This window comes from Hevea brasiliensis, chromosome 2 (genome assembly GCF_030052815.1).
Source record: "Hevea brasiliensis isolate MT/VB/25A 57/8 chromosome 2, ASM3005281v1, whole genome shotgun sequence".
NCBI classification, from domain to species: domain Eukaryota; kingdom Viridiplantae; phylum Streptophyta; class Magnoliopsida; order Malpighiales; family Euphorbiaceae; genus Hevea; species Hevea brasiliensis.
In genome coordinates, this window is record NC_079494.1 from 113,912,553 (window position 1) to 113,935,776 (window position 23,224).

Below are 23,224 nucleotides of genomic sequence, written 5' to 3' on the forward strand. Positions count from 1 at the left end.
AGCTTCGTCCTGTGACTCACCTACCTCAAGCAGAAAACACAAAACGACATAGTATTGAGGATATATAAGTTCACTTTTTTAAAAGAAAAAAAAAAAATTTAATCTTCATAGCCGAATAAAAAAATTAAAATTTTCTAACAATACTAATCGAAATTGAACAAGCGACGTAATTCTACACAGGCCTGATACTGGACGAAGCGCTTACCAACAGGCTCTCCGATTTATTGAATTATCAAACCGAGAAACTGAATTATATTGTTTTGATGAGCAAAAAATTTAAAAAAAAATGCGAAATTAAATTTAATTCAATTTTTATTGCGGCTGGGATTATAACTTTATTTCATAGAAGATTGAAGTATATTCACCACGAACAGGCATGACATTCCTACGTTATACATGACATTACAGATTGTGGAGGATGTGGATCATGGTTTTCGACAATTTAGCATCAGGGCAAAGATAGAACAGTCCATTTCTTCTGGATGTTACTATTTATTTCTCTCAGAAAAAATGAAGTCGTATTCTATGCTCACCATTCAATGGGTTGGTGGTGGGGCTCCATTTTTCTTTTCAATTGAGGCAATCTGATCTTATAATTTCATTGGCAAACAATCCTATCTGTTTGTTGGAATAGGAATGACTGTGATTACGTTTCGTTATCCAGTCCAAGAAAAAAAGTGCAGACAGAAAAACAAAGAGCCACGTGAATCGCCAAAGGGGTGCCACGTGAAGTGCACGCTTTTGTTCTTCTACCTTAATGAGAAAAGTTGTTCATTTGATCTTTGGCGTTGGAGACATTTTAGGCAAAAACAAAAGAGTTTTTTCTCTCCTGGGTTGAAATCCCATGGGAGTGGTTACGTCCATAGTCCGATTTCAACTGGACGTTGAGAAGTGGGCCCTCTATGAAAGTGCCTAATCGAAGAAACATGACCTATCCTCCACGTGGACAATCTGAAATTCTTCGAGTGGTCACATGTGGATTCTTGTGTTGAGGCTTTCCTTGTTTATGCAATGTCGCTTTCTGCTTCAGTCTTGAAGCCTGGTGATGAAAATGATTTTCTTACAATGGATAAAATATCATTTCAGCTTTTAAAGAACTCTCCATACTCTCCTCTTGAAGCTTTACTTTCCCTTGTGATTAATTTTGCTTGTAATTTTATTTAAAGAAAGAAGAAATTAATCAAATAGGTCCTGAAGAATTTAATGCTGCTGGTACGGTTTATCAAGTGATGAGCATGCGAGGAGAAAAGTTGTGGGTCCTACTAACCTGATCGGTGAGCCTATGGTTACTATTTATCCTGATATCATACGTAAGCAAATCAGTGGACAATTAGGATCCTAATTTCTATAGTATGGTCGATTAGCATTAGACGTGCTTAAATTTTGTGCACACCTTTACTCTGAATGAATCTCACCCATGCTATGTCGGAATCTTTTTCCTTTTTTTTTTTTAAATTTTATTTTCTTAATTGTCTGAGAAGTCATTGGTCTTGTCGGGATTTCCGTTTGAAATGAAACCAACCATGGCCTTGACGTTGATTTTTGTGATTAGATTGGTCGAGGTTGGACCAGGGTATGTTACTCTGTCCTTATTTACTGGCCCACCTTTCCCCTTTTTTCGGAGTTTATCTCAAAATTAAAATTAAATTAAAAATTTTTATTATGATTTTAGTTTTTTTTTTAATTTTCAAATTTAATTCCATTCGATTTTAATACTTTAATTTTAATTTAATTTAATATAATTCTAATTTAAATTTTAATTCTTCAAATAATAAAATAAATTTAATTTCATAATATACTAATTAATTCAATATCCTCTTCAATTTAATTAGAAATCCTCAAAAAGCACGCAAGCCCCCATTTAGATCGTGTCACGATTTTGGCTATTATCTTTTCCTTGTCCTTAACCATTGTTATTGTTGTTTTCCTGTTCTTAATCTCCTCTATAAAGAAAAAAGACGAGAATGGAATAAACATCTTTTACAGATGTTTTCAGGGTAATGCTTTGGAATCCCTGTAACGATAATCTAACTGAGAAAATTTTCGTCCGTTTATTTACCATTTCTGAAAAACATATAATCTGTTCATCTCAATCACAGACGAAAGCCTGTATCAATTTCAACCCATTTTAGGATCACCACCGGTCGTGTTTTGGCAAATTTAGCTTCCATGTAAGTTTTTTGTAAACCATGTATAGATAGAAACCTGTTTCTTTTAGCTTATTTGTGCGTATTTGCGCTGTTTTGACTGCATTTCTAACGCAGGGCTGATAAGTTTGTGGAATTGGTGTGGGAAAATGGTCAGATTCTGATGCGTGGACGGTCCAATAGTCCATCATGCATAACTTACTCTTCTCTTCACTCTACCGAACCTCATGCTAAGACTCGTGCTGCAGAAACCTACACTTCAAAGGGACCAAGTTTGGGAACTGAGAATTCTGTGCTGGATTTGGATGATTCTCCTTTGACGGATCTTCCAGATCGTAAGGAACTCTCCAAGCATAAGCGTTCTGTACAAGATCATCACCATTCTGATCACCTGTTTCCCGGTTTCTACAAAAACAATTTCAATTTTTGTCTGGAAACACCCCGAAATAAAACTTATGATGAGTATCTCGCAGAGTCTCAAATAGTACCCGAATGCAAAGACGAAAGTTTGAAGCTGGAAAATAATGCATCTCCAGTGGAAATTCCACAGCTTACAACAGCTAAGAATGGACAGTTACATGAGTCTTCTTTGCAGCAATGCCACGCCTCAGTTTCAATTAGTAGATCAATTGCGATTGGAAGCCTAAATATGTCTTCAATGGGTAGATTGCCCAACTCGAATTTGCAGCAGCTTAATTCAAGACCTGATAAAGATTTTGGGTTAAGGAACTTCTCCCTATTCTTAAGACCTGGAGTGCTCTCCAAAGCCGATGACCAGCACCAAGGTGCAACAGAATCTGCAGTTGGTCCAAGTTCATTAAGAGTTCAGGATTTAAAAAGCAACAAGGATAAAACTCCTGCAGGTGACAAAGCACTAGCACTGGAGCCAGGAATTGGTTCAACAAGTGCTAAAGATATCCACAAACATCAAGATCTAGTCACAATTAAAACAGACCAGACACAGCAGATTGGTAATCCTTCGGACGAGTCACCCCCAGATGAGCTATCCGAAGCCCCTGTCCAAAAAAATGCCATTAAAAGCAAGCGTTTCGAAGACCAATTATTTCCTAGTTCAACCTCAAGCTTACCAGCAAATACGGTAAAGGGAAATCCTGATAGAGAAAAATCTAAAGATCAATTGGCTGCGGCTACTTCAATATGCTCTCGGGGGGCCTCAAATGATATAAGTTATTCTTCTTTGAGGAGGAAAAATAAAGACGAGGAAATGATGGCGTCTCCAAGCGAAGTATGATAGGACTTCATAAAGCTCGTCTTTTTGTTTCCTATTTTATGATGTACTACGAACGTTGATGTTTTTGCTACAGATTGCTGAGGGAGATCAACAAGTGCCAAAACCAGCGGCTGCTCGTGCAGGTGCCAAAAGAAGACGTTCAGAAGTTCATAAACAGTCTGAAAGGGTGAGTTTATTTTAAACGAACTAACCACCACCACCAAAAGAAAAGAAAAGAAAACCTAACTAAGCGCTTCTAAATCGTATCAAACAGAAAAGAAGAGATAAGATCACCAAGAAGATGCGTGCATTGCAAGCTCTCATACCTAATTCCAGCAAGGTATATATTGCCATGTACATGATTAAAGAGAAAAAAAAATTTTTTTCTGTTTTTTTTTCTCCTGTTCTCCGAAAAAAAATTTTGCTCATCTTTTGCTCTATGTGGTCCGAAGGTGGATATAGCTTCAATGCTTGACCAGGCAATTGAGTATCTGAAGACCCTTGAGCTTCAACTACAGGCATGTGTGTATAAATCTTATTTTCTTCAAGTTGAAACACATCATCGTATCGTATAATAATTAACCTGAATAAGATACCTGGAAGCAGGTAATGTCACAGGGAACCGGGTTTTGTATGCCTCCAATGATTGTACCAACTGGAATGCAACACATACAGATGCAGGCAACAAATTTTGCTCATTTCTCCACCATGGGGTTAGGAATGGCTATGAGAATGCCTATGGGTGTTGGTTGCAGCCCAGCGATATTCTCAAACTCAGCTATGCTTGGGTTTCCTGCACGTCAGGTACTACCTATGCCATTGTCACTGGTACCGTTCATTCCTTTTGCTGGATGGCCTTCCACTTATGCAGTTCCTGTATCTGCTACTTCTGGAGCGGCCACGCCCGTGGAACTTATGCGCTCTGGTTCTGCTCCTTCATTAAGTTCTAAGGATGCAGTCATTCAGAACATTAACTCTGAAACGAGCAACACGCGGTAGGCTCAAAGATCCAAAGCATCAATTCAGGTTTGTTTACATACGAACTATCTGGCCATATGTATTTTATTTCCTCGTGTAGTGATATGTTTAATTAGAAACATACTAGCAACTAGCAAGTATCTCTCCTGAACACAAACGAAGAACAAGAAGGAAAAACAACTGTAGTGAGCTGAGAAAAAACAATTTATTCATTTCTTTTTTAATTGACTGTAATTGAGACTTTATAGTTTTAAAACTATAAAACTAAAATATGAAATTAAAATAATTGAAATCAACAATTTAAAGTTTGAAAGAAATTAAATTAATTTTTTTAATTACTTAAGAATACACCGAATAAAAAAAATATACACCTTTAATAAAATTACGACAATCGAACGAATTAATATTATGGCATGAAAAGTTATACTATTTTATATAGAAATTTAAATTCTTTATTAAAATATTAGGAGTGATTTTAGAATAATATTTTTTTTGAAAAAGGAAAGAATTTTGAATATTTATTCTACAGCTTGCATATTAGAAATTTTGGATAAGTGCAATGTTGATAAAAAAAAATTAATAATAATAAAATGAGGCATTTGGCAATTGAATTGAATACTTTTTCATTCATTCCATTTCTTGATCGTCTTATTATCATACAGGCGACATGAGAGAGTCCCCATCATCAAACTTTCTTCAATCTGATTCCATTGATAATGATAGCCAATACTGGGCTACCTGCACCCCACTTTCCTGGGTACGTATATGTTTGACTTTTATTCATGTTTTCTTTACATGGAAAGAACAAAGAAAAGAAGACTCATCACTATCCCTAATCTATGCAGGATGCAGTTGATTGTGCTTAATAAGATCGACTAGAGTCATCTCCAGAATTACGCGTTTTCTTGTTTATAGCCTGAATTGAATCATCACAAGATAACCCTGGAGCTGCTCAACAATATTCTCTTCTGCGACATTCAACCATCGAACTTAAGGCAGTCGAATCAGATCAAGACTTCTGAAAACCACCAACCAGGCACCAGCTGAGGGCTGGATTTTGCCCAAGTGGTTATAATCTCTCCAAGGTTGTTGCTCGATCATTTGCACATTATCATGGGAATCAACCGAGTGAAGGAAACATTAGGGTTTATGAATAAAATAGGGTGTGTGAAGACTTCTTTTCAATTTGGAATTTTGGTGTATCTATAATGTAAACTCGATTTCGATAATGAATTTTATAATTATTAAATTAAATTTTTATATAAATTTTATATAAACTTAATTAAAATATATATATGTATAATAAATATATAAATCTAAATTTAAATATTGAATCTAATAAACTCCTTCTCACCTTTAATTGCAGCATCCTTTCAATCTTCACATATCGGTCTGTTTAGCTTTCATAATTTGCTTTGATATTCACCTGGCCTGGAATTTACATCCCTTCTAACACTCCCATGGTAGATGGTGGAGTGGAATTCAGCAAGCCTTTTTTAAAGGAAATCTGACTTCTTTATTCTTTAAAGAGATGTTCCACTATTATGTCAGAGTTCAGGCACTTCTCTCTCTTTTTTTTTTTTTTTTAAGCACTTTTTTTTAAGAAAAATAAATGAAAATAAAGAAATGCGTGCAACTAGAAAAATAGAAAAATGTTTAGGGTTTGGTGGCTTTTAATCCTAAATGAGCATGAGGTCTTGGTCCGTCTTTCTTTCTTTCTTTATTTATTTTTAATTACTCTGAATTTAAAACACATCACACTCGAACAGTCGTCTTCGCCACCCAGAGATGGCGTGAACAGGTTTCAGATTTTGTTGCAATCTATTTGGCAACAAGCTCTGCAGTCTCCAACTGAGAATCCAAATAAAAACATTCGGAATATTTCAGGGTCCACCGCCACCATCACCAAGACTCTGGTACATCATGCACTCTCAAGGACGAAGGGCCCTGCTCTACCCACTTCCAAGGAGAAGGTTAATAATGATTTAAATTCATAAATATCTTATTCAGGTGTAAATTTATATTACTTCCTTTAAAAAATGTAGAATTTCCGTTTATCAATTTAATAATTCTTTATAAAAAAATCAGGATGAATAAAGAAAGAAGAGATTACCAGTTCTCCTCTTGCTTGAAATAGAATTTACTCTGTTAGAAGCCAAAAAGAAAAAAGAAAGTTGTAAAATATAAATTATTGAATTTAATTTTGTTGTATATGCACATTTGAATTTTGTATAATACACAGAATGTCAATTTATAATACACAAAATTACATAAGAACCCAAACATTGGTCGAATGATCAAGAATTTCACATCGTAAAACATGCCAAGTATGGCAACTGTAATTTTTTCATTTATGCTGCTTCAAGTGTAGGATTTTTTGATTCTTTGGTCCTCGTTGCCACCACGGAAACCTGACTTTGTGAATAATCCTGAAGCTTGAGATTTGACAGAGCATCACTTAGTGAGTCGGTGGATACCAAATTGTCCGTTTCTCCTGATGTACTGCAAACTCCAATCCCTGGAACCGAAGGTTGGAGGTTTTCACTTCCTACTTCAAACTCTAATTTTTTGAACTCCTCTTCAACATCTTCATCCTCAATACCAGAATACGATGGAGTTGATTCTGCATTTATAAAGGACCACATATCACATGCAAAAGCAAACTTATACCAGCTGGCATCAGCTAAAGCCAATGCATATACATGAAGAGAGAGTACAAAGAGCCTTTTCAACTAAAGCCTATGCTATACATGAAGAGAGAGAGAGAGAGAGAGAGAGAGAGAGTACCCAGAGCCATTTCAACTTGCTTTTGAGAATCAATACTCTCCTCAAGTTCTTCCAAACAGAGATCAACTTCGTCCACAGTTATCCTGTTTTGCTTCATTGCTTGCGCTCCAATTTGGATGGCCTCAGTTACCTGGCATGGAAAGAATGGAAAAAATTTTCTGAAATTTAATTTTCTATAATTAAAAAAATTTCTAAAATGGTTCCCTAAATTTAGATATCTAAAACTCATTATGGATCAAAAAATTGGTCAACTGAATTGACATGACAAAGGAGACGAATAGTTGACAAGTTACAAATAAAGCTAATCTTAAATTCCTTCTTAAATGCAACAATTACCTTCTTTGTAGATTCAGCATTCATTATAGCATTAAGAAGCTCCTCCACTCTGTTCAAAAGTGAAGTGCATTTTTCTCTACTTTCTGAGGTCAATTTCATCTCCCTAGCATTTCTTAGAGCCATTTTCTTGTTTCCGGATTTCAGAGATGCCAAAGCTGATTTTCTTGATCTGCGCAGAAAAAGTTAACTGATGGTATACGAAAACTTGCAATCCATATATACGATCATTGACCTATACATCCTCCTTAAATTATTCATGGTATCAAAGAATGTTAATCAACTTTTTTAACAGCTGACATAATGCTATGCGTCCCATGTGGTTCAATCAAATAATGACAATATAGTTGCTGGTCCAAGTTCATGTGAAATTCAACCCTCAACAGTACTTGGCACAGAAAATAGTTGCTGTTGTCCACTAATTTAGATTTTAGGTGAATAATTAAATTTGGGCCTCAACCCCAAGCAAGATAGTATTGGCAAATAGGCAAGGAAGAGTTACAGGAGGTACATTTCATAACGCTGGTCAATCAAATCAATTTGCCGCTGAAGCTTCTCTATTGTCCATATCAAGTGCAGAACATCAAAATCTAAGCTTGAGATGGTAGGCACTGGTGCTGGTGAGAGGGAAACTTTAATGCCCTGCAAAAAGGTAATTTAATTACCAATCTTATAATGACCGTGCAACACTGCAATAGTTACTATTCATAAAATGTGAGGTCGATGATTATCTCCACCACTGAGCTAGCGTCCTAGTAGTTAAGTGACTATCATCTTAAGCTTTTCTGTAGTCAGACAACCTCCTCCACTCTGCATAAACATGAAATACAAACTTGCCCTGACATCTGGATTTGCAAGAGATGTTAATTATTTTTCTAAGCATAATTTGAGCAAAGTGAAGGATTGACTTCCCTTTTAGAAATTTAAGAAACTCAATCAATGCCCTTGAGGCTTTGACAGTGATACCCTCAACATGTTTCAAGGAAGGACCATAGTGTTATACCTCTATAAATTCCTTCTTATTAACTGAGAGATATTGAGCTTTCCCTTGTCCAGACAAATAACTCAAAACTGCAGATGCTTCATTTGGTCCTCCACACATGTCCTGGAACTTCCTCATGGTAACAATGCATGAAGATGTCCAATGACTTTCAGATAAAAGTTTGATAATTTCACTAGCTTTTTCCTATATACCAAAAAAAAAAAAAAAGATTTCACAACGTCACATAACTTCAATAATCAAACATCAAGATAACGTCACAAACAATAAAATTCGAAAATAGGGGGAAAAATGACAAAAGAGATGAAAAGAAGAAACAGAACCCAGATGATGAAATAAAGGATGAAATAATTCCAAATTACACACCTTCAATAAAGCTGTAAGAATGACATTGTCCTCCAGCATTAATTCCAGGGTTGTGGTTGACCTAACCACCAAATTTCTTACTTTTCTAAACAACTGGGAGAGTCGCCCAATCCTTGGATCCACAAGATCCACACTTCGCATAATATCACCTTCACTATACATTAAAAACTGAAAAATAACAATTGAAAAAAAAATGCGAAAGAAAAGTAAAGAAACGAACTAATTGGAAAAGAAAATAGATTTAGAAAAGAAGTATAGATTCACTGAATTACAATACAAAGAAGCTCACCAGTACATGATCAAAGCATAAAGGGGTCAATCCTCCTCGATTAAACCACTCATTTTTCACCTTCATATTTGATCCAAAAATAAAAAATAGTGCACGCATTTAAAAATAAGAAAGCAGTTTTCAAGGGCGTACGTATGAATTTAACCAAATGAGACTGAAGAAAATGGAAGTGTTAGTGAAAATTGAACCTTAGAAGGTCGAATAACGAACATGCCCAGATGGCAGGCAATTTTGAGAATCAAATCCCTCCAAAATAGGTATTTGGATTCCCAATCCGATCTTTGGCCGCTAAATGCTTTGAATCGAGCTGTGGCCATCACTTCGTCGTCCCAATCAGGGACTTCTTTCCTTACGAATTCGCTCACAACGCTAGAATCCATTTACTTTGGATATGGATTCTAGGGCAAAGCAGGTCTCTGCGTTGTTGAATTTGAATTGGAATTTCCACCAAAGACAGGTTGTTCTTGTTCGTGATTGCGTTTAGGTTTTGGGGAGGACAGATATCGGAATTCAAATTTCCGCCATCTCTTTTTGGTAGAAAATCCGAGATATTCAAACACTATCAATGGGGACCGGGTCTGGATGCTCCGGGTGATGGTGTTGGAACCCAAAGTACCCGACTATGAAGCCCGTGTCTGTTTTAACAAGCCCAAACTCCATGTCGCGTTAGAACAATGTTTTTTTTCTTTTTAATCATAGATTGGAAGAAATAATCGGACATATTAAATAGTAAGTTATAATTTAATCTTAAAATTTGATAAAATTTATAATTTAATATTTATATTTTAAAATTAAATAATTTAATTTTTAAGATTTGATAAGGTTTATAATTTAATTTTTATCGCTAAAATTTTATTAAGTTATCATTAATTTTAATAAAAAATAAAAATAATTTTTTTTTTATTTTTAATCTGAAAATAATTTAATTCTTAAAATTTTATTTTTTTAATAATTTAGTTTTTAAAATTTTACTTTATTAATAATTTAATCTCTATACTTTTAAAATATATGTCCCATAATATTAAAAATTTAAAATATAAATTATTAAAATATAAATTAATTATTTTAAGGTCTTTAAAAAATTTTAATTAATTACAAAATCATCTATATATTTTATAAATCAGTCCTTAAATATCATAATTATTTATAACTAAGCCCTTACAATTTTATAAAATTCTATTTATGCCATTATTATTTTAATATATATATATATATATATATATAACATCTTCATTGTAGTAATTTCGCACATTCTACTGTTCCGGTGACCGATTTTAGTCCGGACAGCTAGAACATCTGGAAAAATATTTAGACTAGAGTGAGGAGTCATAAATAACTCAAATAATGATAAGAAAAATTTAGGAAAAATTTTTAAAATAAAATACAACCAAGTTAAATGAGCCGGTGTCCTAGCGATGGGTAACCCAGTGGGAAGTTACGGTTTTCACAACTAGGAGCCCTAAACCCATGAGAAAATTCATAAAATAATTTTTGGGACTTCAGAAAAGAGTCATTGAGGTTTCTAAGGCATTAAAATGCTAATAAAAATGCTTAGAAAAATTTTTCAATCGGTACAAATAATTTTAGTCTGTTAAGCCAAACAGAGGGCATTTTGGTCATTTTATCTTCAGAGATGATTTTTGTCCTACTTGTCCAGTTAAGTAAATAATTATTATGACATAAAATATGAATAAATATTGCTAAAAATTAAATTAAAAATAAGTAGAAAATTTTGACATCACATGATGTCATTTAAAAAGCTTCATCCAATCACCATTTAACAAATAAATTAAAGGGACAAAAATGACATAAAAATGGGACAAAAATAAAACCAATTCCAGCAGCTTCTTCCTCATTTCAGCAGAAGTTCTTCCTTTTCCAAAGCTTTCCACCATTGTTACTCCCTTTAAGCTTAAATTTCCTTAAAATCTCACCATATTTCCCATAATTATCTTCATAAAAACTGAATATCTACCCTAGCTAGAGTGCTTGGAAATAAAAGGAAGCAAGAATCTTGAAGTTGGCAAGAAAGAGACTTGGCTAAATTAAGGTTAGTGCCTATACTCACTTCCCTATCTTTTTAATCTTTGTTAGGAAGACAAATTAAATGAGAATTTGTTGTAAAATTGAACAAAACAATTATATTGAAGTATGTATGAAAATTGGCAGCCATGGGAGAAGGATGAGATTTGTTGATTTGTATAACTTGAATTATTTAGAAGTGGTTTGTAATGAGATAACTTGAGTTAGATGTGGAATTATGTATGTTGGATGTGTTGGATGGTATGGATAGCATGAAATGGACACTTGAAAATTAGGATTTGTGAAAAAATTAGAGTTTTGCTTATATAATGATATGTTAACATTGTAATAGTCAATTAGTGACCATTTGAATGTGTGTGAGGAGGAATTGAAGTGACTAAGGATAATGGAGTTGAACTTAGGCATGTTGCCCTTTGTGACCTACAGGACTGGTTGTGAGTCCAGCAGGTTTGGGCAGTTATAAATGGAGTTGTAGAGGTTTAATAGGTACAAGGCCAATTGAACATGAAACTAAACACATAATGGCACAACTTTGGTAAAGAAACCCTGCCCAGAAAACCAAACCAAGTTGACCTAAAAATTGTTCTAATTCGGGTGACTTGCATTCTGCTTGTGCAAAATGACCAAATGAGCAGTATTTATTCATTTAGTCATAACTCAGTGTAGAAAGGTCCAATTGACTTAAAATTTTACCAGCAGAAAGCTGAGACATAGTCCTACAATTTTCATGAGGAACACAAATCCAAATTCTAACCATAACCTAGTCAAATTGCCAACCAAACTTAGGTTATCAAATTTGATAGAACCAAATTGCCCAGAAATTCTAGGTACAGGTCAATCTGGCTAGTTATGGTAAAATGACTATAACTTAAGTTACAAAACTCCAAATGGAGTGATTTAAAAAAAGGAATGTAACTAGGCACAATAAGGAACAACTTTCATGAAGACAATTTTATCAAATTACTACTGTACAAATAATCAATGGAACAGTAAACCTAGGGTATGAAATATGAAAATTTTGAATAACATAAGATAAGTTTTGAAATGGTATTGGAAATCAATACCAACAAAAATAAAATGCAAAATGTGGTATCTTGGTGAACTTAGATTCAATAAATTCATTATATATTAAAAAGTCAATAATTTGAATGAATAGTAATATAAAGACACAAAGTGTAAGAACTATATTGTTAAAGGAAAATTAAGGCCATAAATTTGAAATCCATGAAATGTTCATGGATTGCTTGAAACATGAAAAGTAAGTCACCTAATTGATGTGAATAGATAGTTAGAGTTTATATGCCCATCACAAATAGAATTCATAAAATGTATAAATGAGAAAGGAAAAATGTTTTGAATACAATGGTACATGTGAACCATTGTTTTGAATTGTGATCAATATGAATAACATAATGAATGAATAAATGAACCATATTAATGTATGAATGAGATATTAATTCTCATTATTGTAAAAAGGAAAAGTACTTTGAGTACAATGATATAAAGGGATAATTGATGTGAATTGTAATCATATATATAATCAAATGAATGTATACATTATAATTGAAAATTATTATGAAACAATGAAGTCATAAAACACAATATATTAATATTTAATGATATTATGTGCCCTTGTATTGTCTAGACATGTGTGTCAGATTGGATAGTTTGGCATGCCAATAGGGTATTGTTTTAGCAGTACTACAAAAGGCTTTATGCCCGCATTCATGGCTTTATGCCAATATTCATGGCTTTTATGCCCGATTATGTGTTATCATGGCTTTTTAGCCATACTGACTGCATACGTGGTTGACGTTCTGCGTCCCATAGTATGACGGCCCAAGGAACTACGGTGTCCAGTGCCAACGATCCGTTATCCAGTTTAGTCAACCTGTCGTAGGTTACTTGGGCAGTCTAATTTATTAAAATAAGTTATGAATATTAGCAATTAAAAATGCTAGAAAGTAAATAAATGAGAAGAAGTTCCGAAATAAATTAGATTAGCTCCAAAAATTTATTCCTTAGAATGATCTGAAGTAAATTAAACTAGTTCTAAAAATTTTAAATATTACGAAATGATTGTAAACAACTTAGAAAGTATCAAGGAAGTGATAAAAAGACTAGTTGAAGAATTATAACTTAAATAACATTACAAATGTGATTTTCATAAGAATATAAGTATAAGTATAAATTTTAAATTTATTTGTACATTATATAAATGATTATTGTAAACTTGTGAAAGAAGTGATTCTATAGAGCAACATACAACTCAACTAAGCCTTTATCCCAAAAATTTGGGGTCGGCTATATGGATTCGCTTTCTCCACTCTAAACAATTTTTGGTTAAATCCTCAGAAATGTGTAATGCTTTTAGGTCATGTTGTACTACTCTCTTCCAAGTCAATTTAGGTCTACCCCTTTTTTTTTTCTATCCTCTAACCTAATGTGCTCTACTTGTCTAACTGGAGCCTCCGTATGTCTATGCTTCACATGACCAAACCACCTCAATCTCCCTTCTCTCAACTTATCTTCAATTAGCACCACTCCTACTTTTTCTCTAATACTCTCATTACGGACTTTATCTAGTCTAGTATGGCCACTCATTCACCTTAACATTCTCATCTCTGTAACTCTTATCTTAGACGCATACGACTCTTTCAGTGCCTAACACTCACTACCATATAACATAGCCGGTCATATGGCTGTATGGTAAAATTTTTCTTTCAACTTTTTGGGAATCTTACGATCACATAAAACTCCCGTGGCACGTCTCCACTTCAACTATCTGGCTTTAATCCTATGACTAACATCCTCCTCACATCCCCCATCTACTTGAAAGACTGAGCCTAGATATTTAAAGTGATTACTTTGGGACAGTACCACTCAATTCAAACTAACTCCTTCCCTATCACCAGTTTGGCCTTCACTGAACTTGCAATGTATGTATTCTGTCTTCGTTCTACTTAACTTAAAACCCTTTGACTCTAGAGCACTTCTCCAAAGCTCTAGCTTTCTATTGACTCCTTCTCGTGTCTCATCTATCAGAACAATATCATCCGCAAATATCATGTACCAAGGAATACTGTCTTGTATATGTTTCGTCAATTCATCTAAAACTAATGTAAAAAGGTAAGGGCTTATGATTGATCCTTGGTATAATCCAATTGAGATCTGAAAATCTCTTGTATCCCCTCCCACCGTGCCCACAATAGTAGTTGCTCCTTCATATATATCTTTCAATACTTGTATGTACCTAATAGATACCCTCTTTTGTTCTAACACATTCCATAAGACATCTCTTAGAACACTATCATAAGCCTTCTCCAAATCAATAAAAACCATGTGTAGATCTTTCTTCACATCTCTATATTTCTCCATCAAGCTTCTAATGAGAAAAATCGCTTCCATAGTTGAACGACCGGGCATGAAACCAAATTGATAGAGAGAGATAGAAGTATCATCACGTAGTCGATACTCCATAACTCTCTCCCACAACTTCATAGTATGGCTCATGAGTTTAATTCTCATATAGTTTGAGCAACTCTTTATGTCTCCCTTATTTTTAAAAATAGGTACTAAGATACTCCTCCTCCATTCATCAGGCATTTTCTTTGAGTTTAGAATCTTATTAAATAATTTAGTTAACCATGCCACTCCCTGATGCGTCCCAACCGCAAGTGCACGGGTCGTACAAGTAGTATAGAAAAATATCGATCCCACGAGGAGTTGTGTTAATGATTGAATTTTCGATATAAAAGTTGACTAAATTGAAGTATTTATGAGATTAAAATGATGAATTAATGGGTAATGGAGTATGAAATCTAAATGTGCAAAATTAATATTCTATTCAACAATGTATTAATTAAACTAAAATTGCATCAAATAGAAATAAGCAAGTTCAAATATGGCAATATTTAAATTGGCAAATGATTAAATTCGATTAGAAATTAACAATGGTAAAAGTGATTAGGAGTTCTGGATTTCATATTCGAGCTATTTTGGGATTTTAAATTGGTTGTCCAATCTTATGAAACTTATGAGTTTTAAGGAGATTAATTCTTAAATCCTTTGAATTCCCTTTCGAGTGAGACAAAGAGTGCCTTAATCAAACTAATCCTACTTTCGTGGAGTTAGAATTAATTAAGACCCATTAAGTTCCTTAATTAATCTGTGAATCCTCTTAATCCTTAGCCTATTTCTAGGTCTAAGTTAATTAAGTTCAATTTCCGATTATCTATCACAAGGCCTTCTCCTTTCTGCTTCAACCATGGATTAAGAACATTACTCAATGGGATCCTACATTAAGCATGTCATTAAGCTTACAAGAAATGAATAAAACTCATTAAGACCACAAAATATGGATTACCCAATCAAAATCCACAAATATCTCAAATATTACAACCCTTACTCCAGAATCAAAAGTAAACTACTCACTATCCATAATGCTTACAAGATATGATGAGTTTAAATGGAAATAAAGCTTTAATCTAAGCTAAGAAGTAAGGAATTAAACACTAGAAATGTAGAAAAGTGTAAAGAAAGAAAGAAATCTGCAAATCTTAGTTGAAAATGGTGTGGAAGGTGGAAATGACTCTTCAAATTCTGCTTAGCCTCCTCCTTTCTTTCTTTGCTCCTTGCCTCCCCTCTAAAATGAGAAAATGGGACTATTTATAGCATTTTTCTGACATGGAGCCCTAAAATGGTATGTTCTAGGAGGAATTATTTGAGGGAATCTCCTGCCAGCTCATTAATGAACTCTTCATGGGACTGCATAAGTGGATAAGTTATGCACCCTTATGCGCTTTACTGTTCTGGGGCCACTTATGCGAAGCTGCATGACTTGGTGCATAGGTTATGCACAATTTCGTGAATCTGCATAAGGGAGGTGAGAATGTGCATAAGCTATGCAGTCTCCTTATGCACATTTCGCCGGTTCTGAACAGTTGTTCTTCCTCCTTATGCAATCGCATAGCTTATATGCAAGTTATGCACGCTTGGTCTATGCATATTTTAGCTTGAAAACTTGCTTTTGGCATCTTTTTGCTGTAGAAGACACTCCTCAATGGCAAAATTCTCTTTAGTCCTTCAAAAACACCATTTTTCCTACAAAACAAAGTAAAAATTACAAATTAATCCAAAATCGACAATTATGAAAAACTAACTAATTAACTAATAAAATTAGCTAAAAATGACTAATAATCAAATAAAAATGGTTATGAAATTAAACCTAAATGATTATGCAAAATGTATGCATCAAATACCCCCAAACTCAAGCTTTTGCTTGTCCTCAAGCAAACTTTAAAATGTGGTGCAAAGTTTTTAAGGGTGCCTTATCCAAAGAACTATGAAAATCACTCATTAAGGTAACTTAACACACCTTTAGCCATACCAACAATCCATATACCCATCCTTCAAAATGCAAAGAATTTAATGCTTATCCAAGCTTTCACCGCTTAGCCATCAAGTCAATTATCATTCAAATCCCCAAACCAACTAATCAAAAGAGAGAGTCATGCTCAAAAGGAATTCTAGGACAATTGATAACCAAAGTATCTCAACATGGAATGATAAAATTGAATGAATAGATGAATAGTTTTCCAATCCCATAGGCAAATTCCCTACTCCTATCTCCACTAATGTAGCAAGTACTATCAAGAGATCAAAGGTCTTTTTAGGGATGTAATGAGGCCATGGGGTTTAAAATGAGGCTAAGAAGAAAGATGGGTAAAAAGTATTCAAAGCATGAGAATATTTTCAATTTTTAAACATAAGGTACACTTCTTATTTTATTATAATTTTTTTCTTTTTCTTCTTTTTTTCTTTTTTTTTTGTATATATGGAGGAGAGAAGTACACAATGAGAATTGTCAAGTGCTAGCATAGTTTACAAAACACATAAAAATGGAGGGACATTTTGATACTTTAGACTTGTATTTTGCATTTTCTTTTGATGATTGTCCCTAAAAATGCCACCCCCAAACTCATTTCTTTCAATACTTTGGGTGGATTTCTTTCATTTTGAATGGCAATAGTGAAAAGCACATATACTAGCACTTTTACAAGGTGACAAGCACTTCTTCTCCCTTTTTTTGTATATTTTTTTCTTTTTTTTTTTTTATTTGGATTTTTTAGAAAGTGTACCTAATATTCAATATTATTCTCATGAAAAGGGTTGGAGTGTTTGGTTCATTGGCTAGGTAGCAATAAGGATTTCAAGAAAAATTAGGGATAAAAAGGCTCAAAGAGGTTTTCAAAGGTCAATTTTAATTAGGAAAAAGGGCCAAAGGTTTAAAATGAGAAGGTTTAAATCAAAGAATGCCTAATCATCTCTCTTTTCAAGTATAAGCTGATATTTCGCCTTGAAAGGTTTAGAAAATTTGTTCTAGGATTGGTGAGACATCATTTGACTACCTTAAATCCAATAATTCCCTCTAAACACTTCCATCTCCAAATGACTAGTTGGGTGGCTTTTTGGCTAAGAAGATATAGGCAAGGGATAGACACTTCAAAACCTTGCACCTTTTAGGAAACTTTCAATCCACAAACCCAACTAAAAGGTGAGTCAAATCACTTTCATAGGCACATTTTCAATACTCAAGGGATTTGGCAAAAGATTTTAATGCATGGTGTATGATTCCTAAAATGAGTAATACATGAACTAAATGGAGGAAGCCTATTTGTATGCAATTTGTACAATTTCTAAGTGATGGATAATGTGTGTGTAAATGTGTAATGAATATGTATGTATGGATGTATATGTAAAATATTTACAATATATGTAAATGAAATGGGATGAGATGCTCTTATACTCAAAATGTGAAAAATAAAGCTAAAAATCAAAATGTGCACCCCCAAACTCAAAATTAGACATTGTCCTCAATGTCTCAAACAGTAGATATCTAAAACTCAAAGCAAATAATATTGACCAGGAATTGTAAAAATAAGAACAAAAAGAAAGAGTTACCTTGTATGAGAATTAAAGTTAAAGGTATGCATAATAGGATTCACAGGTTATGTAGAGTTAAGTGCTGTCCAGAACATGTGCATAGGTAAGGTGCATAAGACATGCTGTTCTTCATATGAGGCAATAGATGTTGCATAGGCTATGCTGGACATTTGCATAAGGGAAATACAACTGTGCAGCTGCAAGTATGAAAAGAGTTGCACAAAGCTATGCAAAGGTTATGCATGAGGAAATTCATAGTGCAGTGTATACAAAACCGCTGCAGGGAATTGGCAAGGGAAATGTACAACCAAGATAAAAGTATGGAAATATAGGCAGTATGGGCAAATATGTACAAAAAGGCAATAAGTGCAATAAAAATCAAAGAGGACTAATGTAATAGCTATTCAATAAAACTTCAAAAGAAACAGAATTTAAAAGAAACTAATTCAGAACAAAGCAACAAAATCCAAAACAAAGTATAAATGTTCGAACATATTTACAAAGAAAAGGTCCTACAAGATTGAACAAAAGTAAACTAAACACTAATCTATGTCTATTGTTTTTCCTTTGTCCAAGGATGTTGCTATAAGGGTGGTCATTTGTCGAAATGATGGTGCAGGAGGAGGTGATGGAGGTGGGGGTGGCATGCCCAGAAACATCATGAGTTGCTTCACCATCTCCTTCAGTTCTTTCTGTTTGTCCCTGGTTTCCATGACAAGGTCAAATAGTTGATCATGACGATCCTTTAGTGTATCAAGACCACTGTCAAGCTTCCTATCCACAAAGTAGATATCATCACTAAGCCTGTCGAGGTAGGTGAATAAGGCTTTAGTGTTGAATGGAGGAGGTGCTGTGGATGAGGTAGGTTCAGCTGTAGGAGGAATGGGCTGAGCAGAGGTAGCTGGAGTGTCCTGAGTAGGCTGAGGGGGTGGGGTAGGGGTAGTAGGGTGATGTGGGACCGTGTGAAAGGTTGGGTTTCGTTGTGCAATAGGCTCGGCCACTGCAGGTGGCCAGATCATCAAAATATGATAAATGAAACCCTGTTTTGGTTAAGTGTGCAGTATCAAAATAGGAAGTGTCCTCAAGTGCTGGGATTGAGTGCTCTGCAGGATTAAAGCCAAAATGCTTGGCTATGACAGTAATGAGCCCACCCAAAACAATGTCACCAATGGATTTGGTGGCAATATGCGCACATGTTCGCAAAAGAAGTAACTGAGACACCTTAACTTTGTGAAATGCACACCATAACATAAATAGTTCAGATTTGCCCACAAGACTTAACTAGTCCCTCTCGCCCAATATGGTGCTAGCCATCAACCTATGAATAAACCTAAGTGCGTGGTCAAGGATTTGGGATGTTTTGGACCTACCACAGAGAAGGTTTGGGGTTGGTTTGTTATGATTCTCCAAAATTGGGCAGGATTCGGATGCCCTTATTGGCTACCTCTACTCCAAAGATGTGGTACTCTAAAGAACCCATCAATTGCAAAACCAAAAATGCTATGAAATTGATCCAATGACAGCTCTCTATTTTGCCCCAAGCATCTAAATGTCATAATTGGCTTATGGTCTACATCATGCAAGTTGAGGGTAGCAGAGAATGAAGAAATAAACTCCAAAACTAGAATTGGATAAACTACCTCTTGCTTATGCACAAATTCTGTCCAACCCATACCGTCAAGAAATGCAACTACATTATCAAATAAACCCATAGATTGTAGAGCATCAACAGATATATACCTAGTAGGTTGTACCCTTCTATCTTTGAGTCTTTTGAAAGCGGCTTTTTGAATTGTATCAGGGAGAGGCCAGGGTAGCTTTGATACAAATGGGGTTGCTGAAATTGTCTTTTTGCTGGAAGAAGGTGTAGAGGCTGGAGCTTTTGGCTTTTTAGGAGGTGGCTCCGAAAATGGGGTGGGTGGGTCTTTGCGTTTGGACAGAGGAGGAGCAGAGGACATGGGTCGCACGGATTTGGACCTAATTTTGCGTTTGTATGTGGTTGGTGGTGTCGTTTGTGGTGGAGGATTGGAAGGGGGGTGTATCGAAGATAATGGAGAGACTTCGAGAGGAGAGGCGGGGCGGGAGTGTGGAGGGGAATCCATGGCCGATTGGAGAAGAGATAGGGGAAATGAAAATGTAGGGGGATTTAGGGTTTCGTGATGAGAGCGCTGATGGAGAAGATGGGAGAGAGACGGCGAGAATGCCGGAAAGAATGAAGGTTGAAGGGCGGTCGTGGGGTTCAAGAGTCGGGAAGTGGAGGTGGTGGGAATGGTCTTTCTTTGAAAATGAATTTGAATCGGGTTGTAGGAGACGCATAAGGGAAAATGATTTATGCATAACCTGCGTGTTTCAAAAGGATTTATATTTGAGAAAGTGCTTATGCACAAGTGCATAGGTTATGCAATTGTCCTTATGCATGTTTCGGTGACCCTGAAATGGTGAGGAGCGAAGTCATGCGGGAGTGCATAAGTTATGCACTCCCCTTATGCATCTCTCGGCAAGAATGGTTTTTTCAGAAACTTGGGTCATGCAGATGTGCATAAGCTATGCACTCTGCATATGCACTCTGCGGCAATTTTTTGAATTTTGGTTGGTGGTTATGCGTAGTGCATAAGCTATGCACTCGCTTATGCACTCTGCGATAGGTTTTGAAATTCAGAATTTTGGATATGCAGAAGTGCATAGGCTATGCACATTGCTTATGCAGGTCTCGGCAACTTTTGGGATTTTCTGTGTGCTGGTTATGCAGGAGTGCATAGGTTATGCACTCGCTTATGCACTCTTCGGCTGAATTGATTTTTGGAGATCTTGGTTATGCGTATGCATAACTTATGCACCTTCCTTATGCATCCCTCGGCAAGGTTGATTTTTTCGGGTTTTCGGTCATGCGTAAGTGCATAGGTTATGCACTCGCTTATGCAACCTTCAGCACTGGAGCTTTGGATTTTGGTTATGCGTAGTGCATAGCTTATGCACCTTCCTTATGCAAACTTCGGCAGAGAGAGAAAATGAAGGATTTGAAGTTATGCAAATGTGCATAAGTCATGCACTCACCTTATGCAAGTTTTGACAGATATGAAATTTGACAAAATGAGGTTATGCAGAGTTGCATAAGCTATGCACTCTGCTTATGCACTTGCAATAAAGGTGAAAAATGGCAAGAATTTTGGTCATGCAGGATTGCATAAGCTATGCAGTTGCTTATGCACAAATTCAACAAGATCAAGAATGCAATAGAACATGGATTGCAAGTGTGAAAGATACCCTGGAATGATGAAATATAATTCTATGAAGCACAAACCATGAGAAATTTTCATCAAAAACACATCAATATATTCAAAGTTCATAAAAAGTGCATCACACAAGCATGTAAAAATGGATCCTACATAAAAGACCTTTGAGAGCTATGCCATTTTGACTCAAATTCTGCAAATCAACATTTAGCACATAAAACTCCATAAAATTTGCATTAAGTTGCATCTAACCACAAATGAGAAATGAACTCTCCAAGATTTGCCAAGAAAATGCAGCATTTCTACCTTGTATCCTATAACCCAAAGAAGTTCAAAACTGCAAAAATGACCAACTTACCACCATAATATCATTATAAGCACAAATATTAGAAAATTACCCACCCAACCTCACCAAAAACACAAGTGATCTGCTGCAGATTCTATTTTTCTGCTCTGCAGAAGATACTTTTCCTCTGCAATAACCAGATTGCAGCTTTCAGCAGTTCACCAACCTTCCTCCATTTAAATACATCCAACCTCATCAAAAACATGAGCCATTTGCTGCAGACACCCTTTTTTACTGCAGATTTTATTTTTCCTCTGCATGAACTAGATTGCAGCTCCTGCACAGATTATGCAGCAAAAGCTTATCAGTTCTTTTGAAGGACAAAATTTTCCAAGTTAAGAATTACTTCCCCAACAGTTCACCAGCCTTTCTTCATTGAATTACATCTACAAGGGACAAGATTTAACAATGTCAAAATTTTAATTTGGGGAGATTTAAGATAAAAACAAAATTAATGAAAATGAAAGTAAATCAACAAAAGCAAAATAAAAGGACTTGGGATGCCTCCCAAGAGCGCTAATTTATAGTCCTTAGCTAGACTCTTTTCATGTTTCATGGTGGCTGAAATTGGAATTTGTTGCCTCTGTTTCCAATAGGTGCTTCAATGAATCTATACTTCATTTTCTTTCCATCACATGAGAAGATCCTTGTTGCTTTGTCTAAAAATCCGACCATTTCTTTCTTGACAACCTTTGGTGCATCTTTTTCTTTGAGAGATGGTTGCTTTACTTCACTTTTCTCCACTTCCTCAACTTGAAAGATTGGTGCCATAGGACAAGGTGGATTACTATTCAAATCTTGTGCAAATGCAGCCTCTTTTGGATTTTCATCATTGATACTCCCTTCATGGATAAGACAACTTTCAAGAGAAGCCTTCGGATAGCTCTTTCTAAAGTGCTCTTTTACTAACTCATCAACTATATCAATTCTCAAACAAGAGTCTACATCTTCATGTTGCTTCTTCTTATCATTGCCAATATTGAAGACTAACTGATCCTCTCCGATTCTAAGAGTAAGCTTTTCACCTTTCACGTCAATCAAAGCACCACTGTAGCTGTGAAAGGCCTCCCAAAATGATTGGCATATGAGAATCCTCTTCCATGTCCAAAATGACAAAGTCAATGGGATGTAAAATTTTCCAACCTTGATGGTATATTTTCCAAGATCCCTTCGATATTTAATTGATCTCATCGCCAACCGAAGAGAAATGTGGGTTGGCTTAAGATCTCCCATGTTAAGCTTCTCATAGATGGAGAGGGCATAAGGCTTACACTAGCCCCTAAATCACATAAAGCTTTTATAGAACATGATTCCCCAATATGGCATGGAATTGAAAAACTCCTGGATCCTTGAGCTTTGGAGGAAGTTTCCTTTGGAGGATAGCACTGCATTCCTCGATTAAGGCTCTGATCTCATAATCTTCAAGTCTTCTTTTGTTTGAGAGAATTTCTTTCAAAACTTAGCATAAGAAGGCATTTGGGAAAGAGCATCGATAAAAGGGACATTTATATATAGCTTCTTCAAAA

General features: G+C 35.2%; 2 protein-coding genes across 3 annotated transcripts; one reads left to right on the forward strand and one right to left on the reverse strand.

Moving 5' to 3' along the window:
• The first annotated feature begins 1,890 nt into the window (after positions 1-1,890).
• LOC110661711 (transcription factor PHYTOCHROME INTERACTING FACTOR-LIKE 15) lies at positions 1,891-5,622 on the forward strand. Its single transcript, XM_058139945.1, has 8 exons — positions 1,891-2,171; positions 2,265-3,393; positions 3,473-3,565; positions 3,653-3,718; positions 3,831-3,896; positions 3,985-4,404; positions 5,019-5,113; positions 5,202-5,622. Coding segments are annotated over exons 1-6 (1,749 nt in total). The 5' UTR covers positions 1,891-2,169; the 3' UTR covers positions 4,378-4,404; positions 5,019-5,113; positions 5,202-5,622.
• Positions 5,623-6,530: 908 nt separating this feature from the next.
• Positions 6,531-9,680, reverse strand: LOC110661710 (uncharacterized). Of its 2 annotated transcripts, none has more exons than XM_021820423.2 (8): positions 9,320-9,680; positions 9,132-9,191; positions 8,843-9,010; positions 8,480-8,662; positions 7,988-8,118; positions 7,480-7,648; positions 7,144-7,273; positions 6,531-6,979 (listed from the first exon to the last, which is right to left on the reverse strand). In XM_021820423.2, the coding sequence occupies exons 1-8, from the start codon at positions 9,509-9,511 to the stop codon at positions 6,708-6,710; spliced, it is 1,305 nt and encodes a 434-aa protein (XP_021676115.2). In that variant the 5' UTR covers positions 9,512-9,680; the 3' UTR covers positions 6,531-6,707. The 2 variants fall into 2 exon arrangements, with proteins under 2 accessions (XP_021676115.2, XP_057995931.1); XM_058139948.1 differs by having other exon boundaries at positions 8,843-8,996; positions 9,320-9,400.
• Between the last annotated feature and the right edge of the window lie 13,544 nt (positions 9,681-23,224).